The 18,586-nt window shown below is 52.7% G+C and overlaps 9 protein-coding genes across 9 annotated transcripts; 4 read left to right on the forward strand and 5 right to left on the reverse strand.

Moving 5' to 3' along the window:
• Nucleotides 1–471: 471 nt before the first annotated feature.
• Nucleotides 472–1,313, reverse strand: COCCADRAFT_28201 (uncharacterized protein; the record flags this gene model as incomplete). The annotated part of the gene is made up of 3 exons (XM_007716517.1): nt 472–556; nt 618–722; nt 778–1,313. The coding sequence occupies 3 exons, from the start codon at nt 1,311–1,313 to the stop codon at nt 472–474; spliced, it is 726 nt and encodes a 241-aa protein (XP_007714707.1).
• Nucleotides 1,314–1,638: 325 nt separating this feature from the next.
• COCCADRAFT_7044 (uncharacterized protein) lies at nt 1,639–3,916 on the forward strand (the record flags this gene model as incomplete). Its single annotated transcript, XM_007716510.1, has 3 exons — nt 1,639–1,841; nt 1,895–3,515; nt 3,569–3,916. 3 exons carry the CDS (start codon nt 1,639–1,641, stop codon nt 3,914–3,916), a joined length of 2,172 nt encoding a protein of 723 aa, XP_007714700.1.
• A 536-nt stretch (nt 3,917–4,452) lies between these two features.
• On the forward strand, nt 4,453–4,965 carry COCCADRAFT_7045 (uncharacterized protein; the record flags this gene model as incomplete). The annotated part of the gene is made up of 1 exon (XM_007716511.1): nt 4,453–4,965. The coding sequence occupies one exon, from the start codon at nt 4,453–4,455 to the stop codon at nt 4,963–4,965; it is 513 nt and encodes a 170-aa protein (XP_007714701.1).
• A 124-nt stretch (nt 4,966–5,089) lies between these two features.
• COCCADRAFT_102467 (uncharacterized protein) lies at nt 5,090–6,046 on the reverse strand (the record flags this gene model as incomplete). Its single annotated transcript, XM_007716521.1, has 2 exons — nt 5,090–5,595; nt 5,782–6,046. The coding sequence occupies 2 exons, from the start codon at nt 6,044–6,046 to the stop codon at nt 5,090–5,092; spliced, it is 771 nt and encodes a 256-aa protein (XP_007714711.1).
• A 436-nt stretch (nt 6,047–6,482) lies between these two features.
• Nucleotides 6,483–8,434, reverse strand: COCCADRAFT_7048 (uncharacterized protein; the record flags this gene model as incomplete). The annotated part of the gene is made up of 2 exons (XM_007716512.1): nt 6,483–8,169; nt 8,226–8,434. 2 exons carry the CDS (start codon nt 8,432–8,434, stop codon nt 6,483–6,485), a joined length of 1,896 nt encoding a protein of 631 aa, XP_007714702.1.
• A 631-nt stretch (nt 8,435–9,065) lies between these two features.
• On the reverse strand, nt 9,066–10,913 carry COCCADRAFT_38854 (carbohydrate-binding module family 50 protein; the record flags this gene model as incomplete). Its single annotated transcript, XM_007716522.1, has 1 exon — nt 9,066–10,913. One exon carries the CDS (start codon nt 10,911–10,913, stop codon nt 9,066–9,068), a length of 1,848 nt encoding a protein of 615 aa, XP_007714712.1.
• Nucleotides 10,914–11,624: 711 nt separating this feature from the next.
• COCCADRAFT_38855 (uncharacterized protein) lies at nt 11,625–13,247 on the reverse strand (the record flags this gene model as incomplete). Its single annotated transcript, XM_007716523.1, has 1 exon — nt 11,625–13,247. One exon carries the CDS (start codon nt 13,245–13,247, stop codon nt 11,625–11,627), a length of 1,623 nt encoding a protein of 540 aa, XP_007714713.1.
• Nucleotides 13,248–13,710: 463 nt separating this feature from the next.
• Nucleotides 13,711–14,344, forward strand: COCCADRAFT_7051 (uncharacterized protein; the record flags this gene model as incomplete). Its single annotated transcript, XM_007716513.1, has 2 exons — nt 13,711–13,896; nt 13,979–14,344. The coding sequence occupies 2 exons, from the start codon at nt 13,711–13,713 to the stop codon at nt 14,342–14,344; spliced, it is 552 nt and encodes a 183-aa protein (XP_007714703.1).
• A 490-nt stretch (nt 14,345–14,834) lies between these two features.
• COCCADRAFT_28209 (uncharacterized protein) lies at nt 14,835–18,020 on the forward strand (the record flags this gene model as incomplete). Its single annotated transcript, XM_007716518.1, has 7 exons — nt 14,835–14,929; nt 14,980–15,074; nt 15,223–15,239; nt 15,296–15,420; nt 15,487–16,695; nt 16,742–17,902; nt 17,954–18,020. The coding sequence occupies 7 exons, from the start codon at nt 14,835–14,837 to the stop codon at nt 18,018–18,020; spliced, it is 2,769 nt and encodes a 922-aa protein (XP_007714708.1).
• Nucleotides 18,021–18,586: the final 566 nt, after the last annotated feature.

Raw genomic sequence — 18,586 nt, forward strand, 5'->3', positions numbered from 1 at the left:
GGGTGAGAGGAAGAGGAATGCAGGGGGATTATGAGGGTTGGAAATTGGGGGTGTTAATGTGTGGGATGAGGGTGAGGTTGTGGAATCGAGGGAAGGGGGATGAGATGGAATTTTGAGGAAATGGGGTTAGGACAATAAGGTAGATTTGGAGGTTTCTAAGCGATGATGATTTTGAATTGGAATTTCAAGTCGATAAGTCGGGATTAGAATTTCATGTTAGCAAGTCAAAGCTAATGTGTTCAAGCCAATAAATTAAGTCAATGAGATCAAGTTATGGCTCCATGTCAGCAAGTGAAGCCAATATGTTTAAGCAAATGAATAAAGTCAACGGATCCCAGTCGTGATTTCATGTCAGCAAAGTCAAGCCAACACATTCAAGTCGTAACGAGTACGTCGTTATCATTCTTCTCCACACACCCCATCTATTTACAAGTGTGTTTTCTCTTCTCCCCTTTCTCACACCAACCCCATCTATGGCTTCTGAGTGCTGGTGTGCGTGTTGCGCTCATGGTATGACCACTGGCCTTCTGGCGCTTGCTCCTCAAGAGGCTCCCATCTATATATCGTTAGACCATACTCCTTTCTGAAAAAAATACAATCAACAAAAAAAAACTTACACCTTTGCTTGGATCATAACATCAACAAGCTTGTGCTCGCCCTCGGCAACTTCGATAACCTCTTCAATCAGACCTGCGCCCATTCTGCTCTCAAGATCCGAGATGCTATAAAAACGTCAGCTTCCCGTCTTGGTATTCCACCTCGCCATCCATGACATACGCTTCAACAGTGTACTGAGGCTCGGGCTCAAACTTGATCTTGCTAAAGGCGCGCTCGGGCGTGTAGTTGACGTCGCCCTTCATCTTCTTGGCGTGGGGCAGGCGCTCCTTGGATGAGCGAATGCCCTCGGGGAAAGTCTGTACTGCTTCGCCATCCCACTCTGCGACCTTGTCTCTCTCGTCAACAGAAGGTTGCGGGGGGAGAACCACAGTCTGTCCGTTGGCTGTGTTGATGACTTGGAAGTTGTCCGGGTCATCGCTAATCTGCAGCTTGATTCTTTCCTGCCATGCGTCCCATCCTGCGGGCTTGGACTGCTCGACAATAGCAAGGCGGTGCTTGGTCAGGGCCTCGGTAGACTGGCGGTATACGGACGACTCGGGGAGCTGCTTGAGCTTGTCGAGAGTGGCGTTGTAGTGGTAGAGCAGGGTGGAGCGCGGCGCCGGGTGGGTGAAGAGTCCTGTGAGACCGGTTGGCGCGCCGGGCTCGAGGAATTGGCCGGGCTTGACGCTGGCGAGGAGGCGGAATGCGGCCCTCATGTTTGCGGGGAGAGGATTGGAGGCGGGGTCGTGGCGCAATGGATAGCTTGCGTGCGCGGTGCTGATGCCGTCAGGACGAAGATGCAACTTGCCAAGCAATGTGGAGCCGGGGCGGAGAGACAGCCGTCCCATGTAAGCGTTCAGGGACAATATACTTTTGGCGACACGGTTCCCTCTTGGTGTCACCACACAACCTCACAATCGAACTTTAGGGGCCACGGGGATAAATACGTACGCTTGTTACAGCGTTTACAGCGCCCGTGAACGGCCATACTGAGGAGCCGTTCCTCTTCTGCGCATCCCGCACGCCGCCACCAGCGCCACCATGCGCTCCATACTCTACGCCCTACTGTCGCTGGCGACGGTAGCCTCCACTCTCGCTGCAGACGCACCAAGCGCCAATGATGCCGGCAAAGATGACGCCTGGGATGAAAAGGGCGCAGAGACCACCTTCAATGGCGAGAAGGTCCCGCCCATGATCGAGTTGACACCAACCACAATAGAGACGGAGACCAAGAAGGGCAACTGGTAAGTCTAGACAGACACTTGGTTCAGTCATTGATTTCACTGACACTGCCTAGGATAGTCGAGTACTTCTCGCCCTATTGCGGCCACTGCATGCACTTCAAGCCCATCTACCAGACCGCGTACGAGTTCTACTATACTTCGAAACCCTTTCTGTCCTCGGACGATACCGACAGCGATTCTCTAAACACTTTTACACGATACTATGACTTCAAGTTTGCCAAGGTCGATTGCGTCGCCTACGCTGATCTCTGCAAGGACCGCAAGGTTGAAAGTTACCCGACTCTGATGTTCATCCAGGACGGCGAGGTAAAGCAGAAACTTCGAGGCTCCAAGGAATTGAAGGACTTTAGCGATTGGGTAGAGGAACTTTTGGAATCCATTCGGCCTGGTACCCGCAAGGAGGGTGGTCCTAAGCTACCAAAGGTTGGCGCTACCTCTGTAGAGACTGGCCCTGATCCCAAAGAGGCTGGCGATGGCGACAAGAAAGAGAAGGAAAAGGAAAAGGTCGAGGACAAGAAACCAGCAGCTGCCAGTGCGAAGCCCAGCGCAAGCGCAGCACTCAAAGCAACTCCTACAAAGGAGACCAAGCCATCTCCCGCACCCGCCAAACCAGTCTCGACTGCGAATCCCTCTGGTACCGTCACAATCCTTACCGCAGACAACTTTGAGAAGCATGTCATCAGTACACTGGAACCTTGGTTTATCAAGTTCTATGCACCGTGGTGTCACCACTGTCAGGCTCTTGCGCCAACCTGGGCGAATCTTGCGCGCCAAATGAAGGGAAAGCTCAACATTGGAGAAGTCAACTGTGATGCCGAAAAAAAGCTGTGCAAGGAGGCACATGTCAAAGGCTACCCAACTATGCTCTTCTTCCGCGGCGGCGAGCGTGTCGAGTACCACGGCCTCCGTGGGTTGGGCGACTTGCTTGACTATGCTGAAAAGGCGGCAGCTATTGGTGCTGGTGTGCCAGACGTAACCGCCGAAGAGTTTAAGAAAATGGAAGAAAAGGAGGAGGTCATTTTCGTTTACTTTTACGATCACGCGACCACTTCCGAGGACTTTAAGGCGCTAGAGCGACTTCCTCTTAGCTTGGTTGGTCATGCTAAGCTTGTCAAGACAAGTGACAAGGCCATGTTTGATCGGTTCAAGATTTCTACCTGGCCGCGGTTGATGGTGGCAAGAGATGGAAACCCGACGTACTACCCGCCACGGACGCCATTTGAGATGCGCGATGTCAAGAAGGTCCTTAGCTGGATGAAGACGGTCTGGTTGCCAATCGTCCCAGAGATGACTGCCCTCAATGCCCGCGATATCATGGATGGCAAGATTGTCGTTCTGGGTATACTAAACCGAGACCGTTCTGACGAATTCATTCTTGCCAAGCGTGAGCTGAAGAGCGCCGCGTTGGAGTGGATTGACAAGCAGGAAACAGCCTTTCAACTCTCCCGACAAGAGCTCCGTGATGCCAAGCAGCTCCGCATCGAAGAGGCAGAGGACAAGAATGACGAGCGTGCTCTCCAAAACGCAAAGAACATCCGTATCAACATGGATAAGATTGATCGTGTCCAGGTTGGCTTCGCGTGGGTTGATGGTATTTTCTGGGAGCGCTGGATCAAGACTACGTACGGTGTTGACATCAAAGACGGTGAGAGTGTCATTATCAATGATGAGGATGTAAGCTATCTGTCCAACTATTACTTCAAATCACACTTACTAACTCAATACAGAATCGCCGCTACTGGGACAGCACCATTTCCGGCGAGCCAATCCGCCTTTCCCGTGCCGCTATCTTGGAAACGATCAAAATGGTCACCGCCAACCCTCCCAAGATTGCTCCCAAGTCTTCAACTGGCCGTTTCATGAGCACTTACATATCTGTTCGCCACTTCATCGGCAACCATCCATTCATCTCATTGGGCATGTTTGTTGGTTTCTTCACGGCAATTATGCTGTTTGGCAAGTCGAGGCGACGAAGGCAGTTCGGTACCACGGGATCGTACTTTCAATTGGGCGAAAAGGACGGGCTATTGGGCGGTCTTGGTAATGGCAATTTTGGGGGCGCAAAGCATGATTAAGCTCCTGGGTAATGGGGTGCTTAGGAGGCTTCTTTGGCGTTCTTGGCGATACGGTATGTGTATTATACCTTTGGTTTGCATGGGGGTTTCAAAGTGTGGATGTATGCGGTGCGTGGTGTCAATATGAGCATCTGAATCTGATGATGTGTCGTTGGTCCTCAATTGCAATATCTATACGTCTTCAGTTTTGGTTATGAATATATCTTGGTTTATCAACGTACAACTCGCAAGGCTGTATTATATATGAATATGTCGCCATATCCCGTGTCAATTGCGACTTCCCCTCTACGTGTAACCGAACGCCTCTCACGCGCCCACGCGTTCCCGTCCTCGTTGCCCCGCCCACGCCAACCTTTTACGTCACCTACTGTAAACACCTTGGAAAGCCACAACCTACCCTCTTTCTTTGGCACCCCACGCTGTCCACGCTGTCCTTATCGCTCAGAATATAATCCCGTCCCTATCTCCCGCCCAACCTGGCTCTACGACGCTTCCGCCTCAATCTACTACCACGCACTCGCAGCCCCGCAGCAACAATGTCTTCAATCACACTCTCAGACCTCGAATTCATAGACCGCGAAACCCTCGCTTCAACTTTTACTCCCTCCACCTCTGAAGCCACAGGTGCACAGCCTAAACGCAGTCTCCCGGCCTCCACAGCCATCATCGACGTGCGCGACAGCGACCACATCGGCGGCCACATCCGAGGTTCCACATGGGTCCCCTCCAGCGATCTCGACTTCAAGCTACCCGAACTCCTACGCACACTACAAGACAAGGAGACTGTAGTTTTCCACTGTGCGTTGAGTCAGCAACGGGGTCCTAGTGCTGCGTTGAGGTATCTAAGGGAGAAGGAGAGAGTGGAGTCGAAGGGCGAAGTCAAGGAGGAAGGGGAGGGAGTGGAGAAGGCGGAGGAAGGGAAGGAAGGGGGGAAGAAGCAGAAAGTGGTGGTGCTTAAGGGGGGGTTTACGGAGTGGCAGGAGAAATATGGCATGGATGAGGAGTTGACGGAGGGGTATAAGAAGGATGTTTGGGAGTTTGGGTCGTGAGAATCACTTATATACATAACACAATATATTATTCAAGTCAAGTCAAGTCAAACATCAAAAAGAACAAAGAACAATGCTTTATACATTCGTAATATGTAGCTGTTTTTTTTTTAAAAAAGGAGACTTAACAGCTCTGACCCGCTTGATCCTTAACCAAGCCCTCAAAATTCTTCCTCTCATGCTCCATAATCGCCTCAACCTTCTTCGCACTCGCACTCCCCTTGTCAAACCTATACCCCAACCACTCCCTCACCAGCCTCCTCGCCAACTCAATCCCCACAACGCGCTCGCCCATACACAGCACCTGCGCATCATTACTCAGGATCGCTCTCTCCACGGAGAAACTATCGTGCGCAGTGACGGCGCGGATCCCGGGGACTTTGTTCGCGGAGATGGCGACGCCGAGGCCGGTGCCGCAGATGAGCAGCGCGCGGTCTGCTTTTCCTTCAGCGACGAGTTGGGCGGCGGAGACGGCGACGTGTGGGTAGGCGGTTTTGTCGGAGGAGGAAGGCACGCCGACGTCTGTGACGCTGGCGACGCGAGAGTCGGATTCGAGGTCTTTAATTAGTGTGTTTTTGTAGCCGACGCCTGCGTCGTCGCAGCCTACGACTATGCGGAGGGGGGTTTGGTCTGCCATTTTTTTTCTTCGAGGTTGGGATATGAGTGTGTTTTAGAGTTCAGAAGTGTCGTATTTCTTTTCTAGAGAGCGTCGCTTGGATTTGCTGACAATGTTTAGGTTGCTGGGTTCGTCGTGGTCGGAAGAGAGGTCGTCTTCTTCGTTGTTGCGTGTGACTCGTCCTTTTGATTGTGTTGTACCGGAGCTGGTGGTCGAGTATGTTATTTCGCCTTCTTTTGATACGACTTTTTTCCCGTCGAGGACGTTTTCAACGGCTCGATTTACGGTTTTTTCAAAGGGCTTCGTTACGAAACTTAGATCGGTATGGCCGTGGGTAGGTCCTTTTGTCTCAAGAACTTTGATGCGCTCGTCGCTGGGTTTGCTGTGGTCTTCGACTCTTTGATAGACGTGGTCGGCGTCTGTGTCGAGATTGAGGGAGAACAGAGCGCGTTTGGGTGGTGCCATCTTTTTTCTTCTTCGCGGGCGGCTCGGGATGCGGGTTTTTATATAAGATGCGGGCTAGATGCAACGATGGGGTCTTGTCTTCTCTCCGGTTGAATGAGGGGTTAAACACACGCCACGGGGGTTCCGTGGGTGATGCAACAGCCCAGTATGCGTGGAGGTGGGGACGGAAGTTCCGATTTGGGTATTCCGGCGGGGCGTTTCGCCGCGAGAAACGTCTGGTTTCTCGGCTGAGTGCCACCGAGAGCTGGGGTTAGATCTGGAGTTATTCCGAGGGTATTATGGTAGAAGCTTGATAGTAGTATCATGAGTTCCACTGTTCTATCAGAGAACATATACGACCATCACCTCAAGGCTGTTCACTAAGATCCAAGGACATAATCATAACAAGTTCAAGACAGTGTTCATTTTTTTTACATACCCTTATTTCTCCATCTCCTCACTTCTCCTTCCCAAACAAGTCCTTCTCGACCATCTGTCTGCAGATTGGGTGATAAAAGTCCTTGTTCTTCTCGAACGTCTTGACCGCCAGATCGCGATTGGCTTCATTCAGCAGCCTGAACATGGGCCTCACAAACTTCATGCGACCAATTTGACCCAACAGCTCAGCCGATGGCTGATACGATTCCTCTACCTTGGCCATGAGCCCGATGCTCAAGTATCGCGATGATACCTCGATGTTTTGAGTAGTCTTGTAGCCGTAAGTTGCACCGAGCAAGTGGACGTTCTCAGCTGAGAATTTGCTTGCGAAGGATTGGAGACGCTCGAGGAAGACGACGGATTGGTTGGATACCCATCCTTCAATATCTGACGCCTTGGGCTTAAAGTCGCCCGAAGACGAGACCAGCGCCTCCCACTTGTCCGCCAACTCATAGCAGCTCTTGACCATAGTCTGGTCAAAGTCCGGCTTGACTGGGTAGCCAGGCGCGTAGAACAGCTTGTCCCAGTCAAAGCTATCCAACTTTGCCTTGGACTCTGCATCCTTCTCGAAGAAGTTTATCAGACAGCTCTTGAAGTCGTAGCTGTCTACACTCTTGAACTTGAACGTATCAAAATAGTGGGGAATGAACGAATCCCACTTGTCCTTTCCGAGCAGCAGCTCAAACTGGTACAGGGCATGAAACCCCTTTTCGTATGGAATAGAGGAGAATGCATCATCCGGATCTTGACCCTTGAGGTCCAGGACCAGCTTGGTGTAGGGGTGGTCTTTTCCATAATTCTCAATGCTTTGCTCAAGCGCTTTCCAGCCAATGATAGCAGAGAAATGGCGGTGTGCCTCTCCGTGAAGGGCAGCAGCGATTCTGCGTTCCAAGTACGTAGTCCAGCCTTCGTTCAACCAAAAGTGCTCCCAGCTGGCAGCACTAACGAGGTTTCCGGACCAAGAGTGCGACAATTCGTGGGCAATGACATCAACATTCTGCTTGTCCCCCGAGATGATGGAGGGTGTGGCGTAGGTCCAGACGGGGTTTTCCATACCTCCGTATGGGAAGGACGGGGGCAGAATGAGTACGTTGTATTGTCCCCACTGGTAAGCAGGCGAAACAATGGACTCGAGCGCCTTCATGAAAGGCTCGATTTCTCCGTCGAGCTCGTCCTTGCACTTGAGAAGCTCTTCAGGGCCAGTCCAGACGGTGCTGCGCGGACCGATGCTGGCGGATGCCAAATCACCACTTGCAACAGCAAAAAGATAGACAGTCATTGGAACCTTCTGCTCAAACGTATACTTCATAGTGCCACTCTCGCCATCCTTCTTGGGTGCCTGGTAGTCAGTCGCGCCCGTTGGCAGACCCGAAGCAAGGACTGGCAGTGGCGAACGAAGGGCAAAGCTAAAGGTGGATTTGACGTCTGGAGTATCCTGGCAAGGAAACACTGATCGTGCGTGAATTGCCTGGCATTGCGAAAACATGTACGGGTGCTTCTTGTTTGATGTTTGAGCGGGCGTCATCCACTGCAGTGCCGTGCATTTGTCAGTAGTGGCAACCTTGATCTCAATATCAACCGTTTTGCCCTTTGGCACCTGAGACGGGAGAGTGATGGAGAGCGGGCTACCATATGGCTCTACACGGTCGCCAATGTTGAATTTGACGCTCTTGCCTTCAACCTCCACGACGGAGATGTCCAGGTAGCTTGTTTCGTTAGTAATGCGTTTGGCTAAGTTGCTATTTCCCTTGCTCAGACATACCTCGCATCTAGTACAACCTCTTTCACATCCTCATCTGTCAAACACTCCAACGTAAGCACCACACTACCGAACAGCCTCTTGCGCTCAAAATCAATGTCAAAATCCACGCTCGTATGCCTTGTCACAAAATTGTGATAATTGGACAAGGTGTTGGGGTCCCGCGGTGTGCGAATTTCAACACGCGGGTCCGAGCTAGATCCTGTTGCCATGGCTGCGGTGGCGAGGTGCTGTGTCGTTGCGAAGCGTGCTCTTTGGGTTTGCGATATCTGACGTGTGTTGGAGGTGGGATGAGGCTGTCGTTGTTCGGTGGCTGGGCACAACAACAGTGGCAGAGACAATGTGCGAGTGAGGGCGGGACGACCAGCTGATAGAGTCAGGTATCGAGCAAGTCGGGGTGGAGTAACTTCATATGCCGATCGATGCCGCAGGGCAACAAGCGACCTGCCTAATGCACTTTTGACCAACATCTAGGATACCCACGTTTGCAGACTGATATTAGTGCTAGACGCCAGAAGCCGAGCACCAAATTGTGCACGTGCAAGTGTGTTTAGCGCATCTTGATCCTGTCCCGCTATGGGTTCGGTGGAGGTGCACGGTGTTCGGCAATCCGACCAAACCCGTCTTTATATTGAATTCTACACAGATGTACTTTTTACGCCTATGCTTTTACAGCCGATCCAACCTGACTTGAAGGTAACGATAAGTACAGGAATGACGAGACGCTGTACAGAAACAATGCATTGCAAATACGCAGGACCACACCGGAATCCGCACTAAGCTATAAAACCATGCATGCAGCTATAAACTCCAACCCCAACTCCGAAGCTGCTTGATTGCCGCTTAGTCTTTCTTGTTTCCTTCGCTCTTTCGTGTCCTTTCTCTGAGCACGAGATTGATATCTGGTCTGGCAGATTGATACTGCTGAGCAGACCTTGACGCTGAGCGCTCATCGGTCGAAGCGAGCGTCTCTTCGGCTCGTGACCTGCCCCTGTTGCGTTCTTCGTCTCCAATTTCGAAAGCATCATCTTGCAATTCTATGAGGTCACCCAAATCGCCGCCGACAGCTCCAATTACGGGTACAGCAGACCGTTTGCCCTGTCCGGGGGTGCCTGGTTCATTCAGAAGCTTTTGCGCTTGTGTACCGACCTTCCTCACCCAACCCTCTATTGCACCACCTAATTCCTGGAAGTCAAGACCAGGACCGCCAAGTGGCGTAACAGCTCCGGAACCACCGTATTGACTCGGTGTTCCTGCACCCGCATCTAGTAAACTTGGCGCCCATGGTGTAAAGTATTCTTGGCCGGGTGGTGGCGCCACATTCGGTAGGTACTGAGCAAACTTCTTGTTCAGACCATCTTGCGCAGGCCCTGGGCTTCGTACATTTCTGCCCAATGTGCCTACACCACCGGGGCCTTGCAGAGCCCAGGCTTTGCCTGACGTACTTCTTTGTCGACTGTGCACTGAGGCCGAGGAAAGATTACTTGATGCACGCGGCCTCACGGGTTGAGAAGGAGAGCTCGTGATGGGATTTGTCGACGTGGACGAGCGAGGGACATCGACAGATGGTCGAGGCGTAGAGGCGTCTGAGTAAGCAAGAGACTTTCGCCGGGCTGGCGGAAAGAAACCCAACGCTCTACGTGGCATCCGGGCAATCTCTGTTGGTTGTCTCTCGTTAGGTAGTAGTACCCAAGAGTCATGCTTCCATGGCGGTTCTGGATCAGAAGAAGAGGTAGTAGTAGAAGTGTCCTGGTTCTTTTGTTTTGGTGAACTCCAACCATTGGGGAGTCCCTGCGTGTTCGCAGCCGAATCCTTGCTATTTGAGCTATCGGCATATTCCCCTAGCAGGAGGTCTTCTGTAGGAAGCGCATCTGGCCCTTGTACTGGTCGTCCCTTGACGCCACAAGCATCTACTGGTAGCACAACTTGCTTCTTGATCTGTATGCTGTCGTTTGGCCACATGCGATTCGCTTTGCGTAGTACCGCCTGCTCACAATTGTATTTAATGCTTAGCCCTGCCAGGGTGTCCTGTGGTCGGACATGGTGGATGTATACGAGTGCGTCTTGATCGTCATTCTCAGCGGCAGCCACGGAAGTACTTAGGTCCTCGTCTGAGTTTCTGCGCTTTATGCGGCCCACAGAGTCTGGTGCTAAATGTTCGTTGGCAGTCAAGAGGTCCTTGCGCTTCAATGCCCTGACCATAGCCTCCCTTTCCTCATGTGTTCCGGCTCCCACATGCGAACCGGCGCCTGCGGGGCCCCAGTGCTTCGGTGGAGGTGCGCTCGTCGATGTGCGGCGTCCGTGACCGGATTTTCTCTTGCGGGTACCCTCTGAGGTGTCGCTAGCCATGACGGTGGCTGCGATACCCTGGATAGCCGACCATGAGTTCCCCAGAAGCCCCGACAATGCTAGTGAGGGCGATTTCAGAGGCTGTGCGCTCGGAGAGCGCTGGAAGGAGGATAAAGGAGTGGAAGTTATGTTGAGACGAGAAGATGAGGCGGTTCCCGTACGTGAAAGCGAACCGGGAGAGGCATTCCGCGAGGGTAGTCTCGAGGTACTCCTACTCGGGCCACTGTCGCTCCCGTCGGTCGCGTAAATGTCATCTTCGACCGATATCAGCCTCTTGGTTCTTGGCCGCAGGGTCGAGCCGCTCTGGGAGGTGGATAGTGAAGAGCCATTGGAGGGGTTCATGGCATGCGGACGCCAGGCGGAGTGGGTAAGGGTGGTGCTGCATAGGCCAAATGATTGGAGTGATCGGGAAGCCGCATGACATGAGGGTTATGGGAACATTGCGCGGGTGTCGAGAGCAAGAGCTGGGGGTGTTGTGAGTATGTGTGTGGGCGGATGCCGGGGTGTCGTGAGTCTCGAATAGCTGGGGAAAGGAAGCGCTACGTAACGTAACCGGAGTTGGACCCCTTCAATCAAGCACGGCCCTGCACTGTGCCGCCCAACCGCCAGAACCTGCGATGCCAAGTCACTAGGAGAAGACGTGCAATGCGCCCAAATGAAGTTGATACGTAAGTAATTGCGGCTTACTAGGCCCCTCGTACCTCTAGGTCACTATGCACCGTCGCGTGACGATAAGGACAGATAACGATCGGCTTGGTACCAAGCCATATTCGGGCCATTTGAGTTGCGAACCTTCACTGTGCACTTGCTTTAAGGTAAAGAATCGAGAATTGACATGTTAAATCACTCATTGCTAGTGCTTATATGTACTCATCTCTACAGCAAAGTCATTGCCATCTGATGGCTTTGGATCATCTGACCGCTTGGAAAGCAAACGCCACACACTACTAATACACCCTGCACCGAACATACAAAAGCATTTCATCAATCATCATACTGCAAAGAACACCGAAAAAGGCAGACCATCACTTAGTGGACGTGTAAGTGTGCTGGTCATCGGAAAGGACTGGAGCTGGTTGTCGGATCCACATCTTCAAACTCCAGCTCAAAGGCATCAACCTCCTCAAACTTTTTTCTTATCGCAGCCAGCTTCTCAGAATGCTCAATCGCAGATACCTCTGTCGTCTCTGCTTCGTTCTGGGCCCCAGTCTCATTCTCCTTGTCCGAAGAAATCCTGCGACTGTAAGTCCTACTGGACTTTTGTGCGGCTTTTGATGCTTTCGCCTGTCCAGCCTTCTTCCCGCGCGCTGTCTTCTTTGTTGCCTTTGGTGATGCCAGCTTTCCAGCGCCTTGCCGCTGGCGGATCCTTCGCTCGGGCATCTGCAACTCGTCTTGGTCTGAGTCGGCTTGTTCAGCATCTTCCGAGGATTCGATATTAAACTCGTCACGATCACGTAAACGATTGCGCCGACGAGGCAGCAGATCTTTGAGCTGTGCGGTTGAAATACTTTGGTCTGCCTTCTTTTTGGACGCCCGTTTAGCTTTTGCGGGCGTTTCGGTCTCTTCGCCTTCGGACTCATCATCTATCACTGGTGTTTTGGCTCGCTGTCCTCTACGACGTGGTCGGGCATGTGTCGGTGATGGCGGGGGCCTGGATATTTCTCGTAATGGACTGCTTGACATGGGAGATGCCAATGTGTCACTCATGGGCTCTTGGTTCTCCTGGGTTTGCTCAACGACTTGTCTACGTGGTGTTGCGATTTCTGGTAAGCTGGGAGATTGAGATCTTTCCGGCTCCGTGTCACTTGCAGACTGTGGACTGGCTGGGGGTGACGATTGTGGTACTTGGACTACTGGCGACAGTTTCCGCTTTCTGCCACGGGAACCAGAGCTAGAAACGTGAGTGCCACTATCATTCCGTGCCTCTTGTTCAGGCGCATGCCTTCGCACATTGAGGGGCGTTGATTCGGCGTGTGGGAGGAAGTCGTCAAAGTCGAGATTGTCAGTATCGTCCAGACTATCATCGTCGTTATCCTCGACGTCTGTCGTCTGTTGTACCATGCGCAGTAAGCTTGGCTGTCGGGCTCTCCGCTTGAAGTTGGTCAAAGCTAGGATTGATCTCTCATGTGCAGGTGTCGCGCCGACTTTGACAGCGGATGGTGGGCGTGTGCCGTGAGCTGGAGAGTTTGAGCCGAGTGATGAGAAAGTCAGATCGCCAAAGCCGCTGTCCTCTTCTGCATGTGGGCTTTCAGTCTGGATGTCTCGTTGCGCAGGTGCAGTGACAGCAGGCGATGATTTCCCTGTAGACTTCCTAGCGCTACTCCTGCTTGTTCGGGCTCGCTTGGAAGCGCTGGACCCTGGTGTGCGATTCTTGCTTGATGATTCTAGGACTTGTTGTTGTTCTTCTTCTTCTTCTGGCAACGCGCCAGTCATTGTGAGCTTAGCTTCGTCATGAACCTCTGGTGTCTTCTCTCCCGGCATTTTTCTCCGTGATCGCGTTGATCTGGTCCTGGTGACAAGACCATCGCTATCCTCGCTGAGGTTGTTGACTGGTTCACTAATTTTCTTGGTTGGTGTTGGGATGGATTCCGCTTGCTGCTTGACCGCGGGGGCGGCCTTTGGCTTGCTCGGCTTCGCGACACGCGACGCGACTTTTGCTCTAGGTGGACGAGGCATTGTCGCAAGCGATCAGTATGACTTTCTGGTGGCAATGATTATCTGGCGCAGCCGAGAGAGGGTGTGGGAGGTCAGCTCAGAATGGGCGGCGACCGTGCGATAGCGATGGTGACGAGGGCGCGTCAAGGTCGTGACGCACTGAATTCACCATCTAGCGTGGAGCTAGACGCGCCGAAGGGTTGGGTCACGTGTACGCAACCTGTAGCAGAACTTTGTCAGGTTGAGAAGCAGGTTGACTCATGCTCTTTTCTTGCAAATCAGCCGTGCAGATAAAAAAAGGAGTATTGCTTGCATTGACAGGCTGCAGCATTGAGGGCCCACGTAGGGTGCGTTAGGGGGGCTCAAGGCAACGACGGTAGAAGCATCGTACATAACCTGGATGAGCTGCCCCAACACACAGGCTACAATCCACGATCCAACACGACTATCACTTTGTGCAATTCAAGATCAGCTTACTTCCAGCATGACCACTCCTAAACCTCTAGAGTACTCGGCTGATTTGCAGGAGTTTGCCATTCCTGCACCAGCGTACTTGAGTCAACATCCCCAACATGATGTCCTGGTCACTGGAGCAGTGGTGTTTGACAAGGATGGCAAGCTTCTGCTGGTACAACGTGCAGCCGATGAGAGAGCGTTTCCCGATTTCTGGGTAAGTTTGCGGAGGATAGATGTTGCTTTTGATTGGCACTGTCACATGCCAAGTGCGACGAGTGGAGATTAACAAACAACAGGAGATTCCCGGGGGCAAGGTGGAAGATGACGACGAAACAATTCTACATGCTGCGGCACGGGAGTTGAAGGAAGAAACGGGACTTGGGGCGACCCGGGTGCTTCGAAAGGTGGCGCAGTTTACATTTGAGGACGAGAAGCCCGGTCGGCCGACGACTCGGTGGTTGAAGCTCATTTTCGAGATGGAGGTGGAGCATGCTGACGCCGTCGTACTTGACCCGGTGGAGCATCAGCGGTTTGTGTTTGCTTCTGAGGAAGAGGTCGTCAATGAGCGGGCGGGCGAGATAGTGTTCAAATACATCAACGCGACGAACAAGGCGGTCAAGCTCGAGGCTTTCCAGCGCAGAGGGGAGGCCCAGCCGTCTTGATCGGTGTCGATTGTCATTTACTAGCGGACGTCTGAACTTAGTATGTGATCCTTCACCCAGGGGCCGCAGCATGTGATGGCGGCCCCGTCGATAAGCGACGGGACATGCGTAGGCAGGCATGTATGCATGGAGACAATGGCCTGCAGGTGCATGCTTGGACGGCGCTGGGCGGGCGTACATGGCCAGATGGTGCATCACAAGCGCAACTGGGAACGAGTGAAGGCGGCCAGGCATGTCTCCGACCTGAAACCCATCGCACGCTTATGTAATTGCCAGGCCGACTAGGAGGACAGGCAGCACAGTAAGTATGTAAAAAGCACAGTCGCGTGTGTGGCAGCTGTGATCTGATCGCTGCTTTTGCCGCAGACTTCCGTGCACCCCAGCGCCCGCACTAGTCGCTACCTACCGCAGAAGACGACCAGACGGCGGGCGAATCACAACATCATCCCTCGACGACGACAACGCTGAGTGAGATCGAGACGGCGACGACATGGCGGCCGAGCACTCCTTCATGGCCTCCGCAGTGCCTGCAGTGCCTGCAGCGCCGCAGCCGCTCGCAGCCCAGCCCAGCAGTAATGCGTCTCCGTAGGTGCTGTCGCGCGCCCTTCGAGTACCGCATGCTCATGATCGTATAGGCCGTCCACAACACCACAGTCGCAGGCTGCCTCCGCCGCTGCTGGTCCAGGACATCCCTCGTTCCGCCGACAACGCGCCAGCCGGGCGTGCGAAAGTGAGTGCAACACCCGTCTGCGCAATCCCCTGACGCGCGAGAGAAGATGCTGTCGAGATCGGTGGGATAGTTGAGAGGGCCTGCACGAGCCTCGGCACCTCGGTCAACCACACAAGAGACGACGATTGCTAACCACGACGCATCGCAGCATGTCACGCCAGGAAGGTGAGCACTTGGCCGGCATATCTGCCCCGCTGCCGCCACTAAGCTCACGATTACAGGTACGATGCGACGCTGCCTCGCTCGGCATTCCCTGCACCAATTGCACCGCCTTTGGCATCGAGTGCCGCATTCCCCAGCCTAAGCGCAAGAAGACACAGACGGCCCGCGCAAAGGACGCTGAAAGGTACCATGACTGCACCCCCAACCATCTACACACAAACCTGCCTGTACAAGCCTGACGCTACACCAGTGAGCGAGGAGACAGCGACGACCGCTCCCCAGCGAGCACCTCGGTCGAGCCGCGCGAGAGATCAACCGTATTCAACGCCGAAGATGGCACCCCGTCCACCACCGTTTCGTCTGCCTACGCCGCCCAGCAGGCCACCCATAATGGAACCTATGTGCAATTCATGAAACCAAAGTTTGCCAGGGCCCCGATCAAGGAAGCTGGCCGTGTAGCATATCTGGGCGAGTCTTCCAACCTGTCGCTACTTGTCCACGACCGCTACGGCACCACCGATGTCGTCCACTATCCCCTGCCCGAAAATGTGCGAGGCGCAAAAGCAAGAGTTAATGAGATGGACAACATGGAGATTGAGATACTACACCAACGGGGCGCTTTCCTACTCCCCCCGCGCGCTCTGTGTGACGAACTCGTCGAGGCCTTTTTCAAATGGGTAGCCCCCGTCGTTCCTGTGATCAACCGCAGCCGCTTCATGCGCCAATACCGCGATCCCAAGAACCCCCCTTCGCTTCTCCTGCTACAGGCCATACTCCTCGCAGGCTCGCGTGTCTGCACAAACGCACAGTTAATGGACTCCAGCGGCTCGACAACGCCCGCCGCAATGACCTTTTACAAGCGCGCAAAGGCCCTCTACGATGCCAATTTCGAGGACGATAGGGTCACCATTGTTCAGGCGCTCATTCTCATGGGTTGGTACTGGGAGGGACCTGAGGATGTGACCAAGAACGTCTTCTACTGGACAAGAGTGGCAATCGTAGTAGCTCAGGGCTCAGGCATGCACCGAAGCGTCGAAGGCTCGCAACTATCCCGATCTGACAAACGCCTATGGAAGAGGATTTGGTGGACATTGTACAGTCGCGACCGTTCAGTAGCTGTCGCGCTTGGCAGACCAGTGGCCATCGATCCCGAAGATTCTGATGTAGAGATGGTATCAGAAGACGACTTTATTGACGACGAGACGGACCACCTTGCAGAGTACCCACCAGATCCGATCCATGTCCAATTCTTTATCAACTATGTCAAACTGAGCGAGATTATGGGACTGGTGCTGTCGCAACAGTATTCGGTCGCGTCAAAACATCGCAGGTCAAATGCTATTGACCTCACTCACAGTGACATGGCTCTTGCCGATTGGCTACAACACTGTCCACCCGAAGTGCAATGGGACCGCAGCCGTCACCATTTCTGGGCTGCCTTGCTCCACTCCAACTACTAGTAAGTTTCCCCGCTACATGTAAATAACCTAGTTTAACACCAGCAGCACTACTTTGTGTCTTCTGCACAGAGCACACATGCCGCCGGCAGGCTCACCAAAGGCCAACAATTTAGACGGTTTTGGCGAAGAACATGCCTACCCTTCAAGAAACATTGCATACCAAGCAGCTGCCATGATTACTTCAATTATCGAAAACCTCCGAGCTCACGACGAGATACGGTATACACCGGCATTCATCGTCTACAGCTTGTTCTCGGCGCTCATCATGCATGTATATCAGATGAAATCCTCAAACAAGTCCATCGTCTCGGCGACGGAGCAGCGACTGCAGATTTGTCTAGATGCTCTCAAGGAGGTCTCGAAAGTCTGGCTTGTTGCAAAGATGGTCCATACCTTGTTCGAGTCCATTCTTGGCAACAAGCATCTTGAGGAGCGTTTGCAAAAGGCTGCGGGTAGGAATCACAAGAAAAATAAGGTTCCTTCTGCGCCGCCAATACCACCGCCACCACCGAAACCTGCCCAAGAATCGTCTAAACGCAAATTTGATGACATGGACTTGGGCTTTCCAGTCCCGAGCGGCCCTCCAGCGGCGCAGGTATCCTATGAGCGATCAAGACCACAGACTCCCGCAGTTACACCCTCTCGCGATTTGCAGCCTCAGCAACAGATGCCTCAGATGAGTACAGGATCACCGCAAATGAACCGGCAAAACCAAGACGCTTTCATGGGACCATCACGATCGGGAACACGCCCTACAACCCCATTCAACCCATCGTATTCTTATCCTGGCACGCCGCCAGATCTCTTCCTCATCACCCGCGACACACCAAATATCAGCCAGGAGGTCTGGCAGAATTTCCAACCAGATCAATTGTTCCCTGCTGATACTCAAGTCAATTTCCCACAAATGTCGCCAATGCAGAATCACAGTCTTGTAGATCCTGCGTTAAGTCAGCCCCAAAATATGTCTATTCCCCAGCATTCACAGCAGCAGGCCGCGGGCGGTCAGCAGTCGATCCCACCCGCGCAGGCCAATGTAGGCATGTCTTCAGGGTACGAGAACAACAGTAATCAAGCTTGGCAACAGCAGGTGGAGATGATGTCTCAAAATCAACAACAGCACGGTGGACAGGACGATGCTTGGAGCAATAGTTCTGGGGGTAGACACAATCCCATTGTGCCCATGAGCCTGAATGTAGATGACTGGTATGTTGTGTTTCTGATATTGTTCTTCGCTCCGCTAACGTTCTGGAATAGGTTCAACTTCTTTGGCATCAACGGCGAGACTGACATGTCACACCTGTTTCAACAAGGTCCTTCATAAACCTTTTAATTATATGCAGCATATTGTGCATTTTCGAGTTGGCGTAGTAGCTAGGCGCCATTTTGCAGAAGAAAGCATCTCAAGGCGTTTAACGAGTCCGCGTCCTATGGACGTGTTTCTTCCTAGTCTGGGCTGTAAATGTAGCTAGGATAATCTGTATACCATATCAAAATAACTAATTCATAAGATTTAAGCTCATCTGGTCACGATCAAGTCCTTCATCTACGTCTTGTCTACGCGCCACCATTCAATGCCTTGAAAGATTGGCGTCTGCTTGGACTGGCTCAGTATGTTCCAGTAGGATTCAAATGCTATGATAATGTTGTAATCTGTGGTTTTTTGTTGAAATGCTCGCCTAGGGATGAGTGTATCGTCCCTGGTTGGGTTTGATACAATCTACCAACTTCACCTGACTTAGCAGAATGACAACACATCCTGAAATTAATTAATAGAAACATGCACACTATGACAAACCTGCACTAATGTTTCCAAGCTTACAGGCCTCAGTGCTCGATACTTTGCGGTCGCGGCGGATGATCCACCGGTTGCCGCTCCCCGCATTTGGT

This window comes from Bipolaris zeicola, assembly GCF_000523435.1.
Source record: "Bipolaris zeicola 26-R-13 unplaced genomic scaffold scaffold_143, whole genome shotgun sequence".
In the NCBI taxonomy this organism is placed as follows: Eukaryota; Fungi; Ascomycota; class Dothideomycetes; order Pleosporales; family Pleosporaceae; genus Bipolaris; species Bipolaris zeicola.